This window comes from Sphaeroforma arctica (genome assembly GCF_001186125.1).
Source record: "Sphaeroforma arctica JP610 unplaced genomic scaffold supercont1.12001, whole genome shotgun sequence".
Taxonomy (NCBI): domain Eukaryota; class Ichthyosporea; order Ichthyophonida; genus Sphaeroforma; species Sphaeroforma arctica.
The window spans coordinates 1-773 of NW_014028557.1; the positions used below are offsets into that span (position 1 = coordinate 1).

At 45.3% G+C, this 773-nt stretch overlaps 1 protein-coding gene across 1 annotated transcript; it reads left to right on the plus strand.

Annotated features, from left to right (window-relative positions):
* Window positions 1-467: 467 nt before the first annotated feature.
* Window positions 468-630, plus strand: SARC_17762 (hypothetical protein; the record flags this gene model as incomplete). Its single annotated transcript, XM_014288148.1, has 1 exon — window positions 468-630. A coding segment is annotated over one exon (163 nt), but the record flags the coding sequence as incomplete, so codon positions are not given.
* Window positions 631-773: the final 143 nt, after the last annotated feature.

The window sequence follows — 773 nt, forward strand, 5'->3', positions numbered from 1 at the left end:
GTAGTATATATATTGTCTGTGTCTGTGTCTGTGTCTGTATATATATATATATATCTGTATGTGTGCATGTTTGTGTTTTTGGGAGTCTCTGTGTTTGTATGTGTAGGTCTAGGTATGGTATATCATGATAGTCGTGTTGAACTCCAATGATCTACCTTATAGTTAGACAACCCCGACCAAGAATCAGTGCCTGGAATTGGGAAAGTGTTGAGCTTGGAACTGAGCGTGGTCGTGCTAATCCAATACGGACATAGTATATATCACACACGTGCGATAGGCACACGTACAAATCTCCTCTGATGCCCCGTTCATAGGTCTGTAGACTTCTCTCACCGTCACGACCCCCACTCCGCGCACTCTCACACACGTGGATGGATTTCATCGTCTCTGATCTTAGCGGTGACATGTATCTGAGCTCTCTCTCTCTCTCTCTTTCTATGTGTGTGTAACACAACACGCACACGCACATGCACTTGCACAGACACGGAAACGATCTGTTTGATGAGAACTGGGATGAGGTTAGCATGGAGCAGCGTGTGACTGTGCTGCCACCAGACGACCCCTTAGTACTAGAGATCCTCGATGACAGTCGAGTACGCGACACACTCTCCAGTCCACGCGCCCATACGGGTGAGTGTACTTGTACTTGTACTTGTACTTGCGTATGGATGTGCGTGTGTGTGTGTGGTTTACGTGTGACAAGATAAATTATATGCACATATTACTATATATGTGTCATATATATATATGTGTGTGTGTGTGTGTGTGTGTGC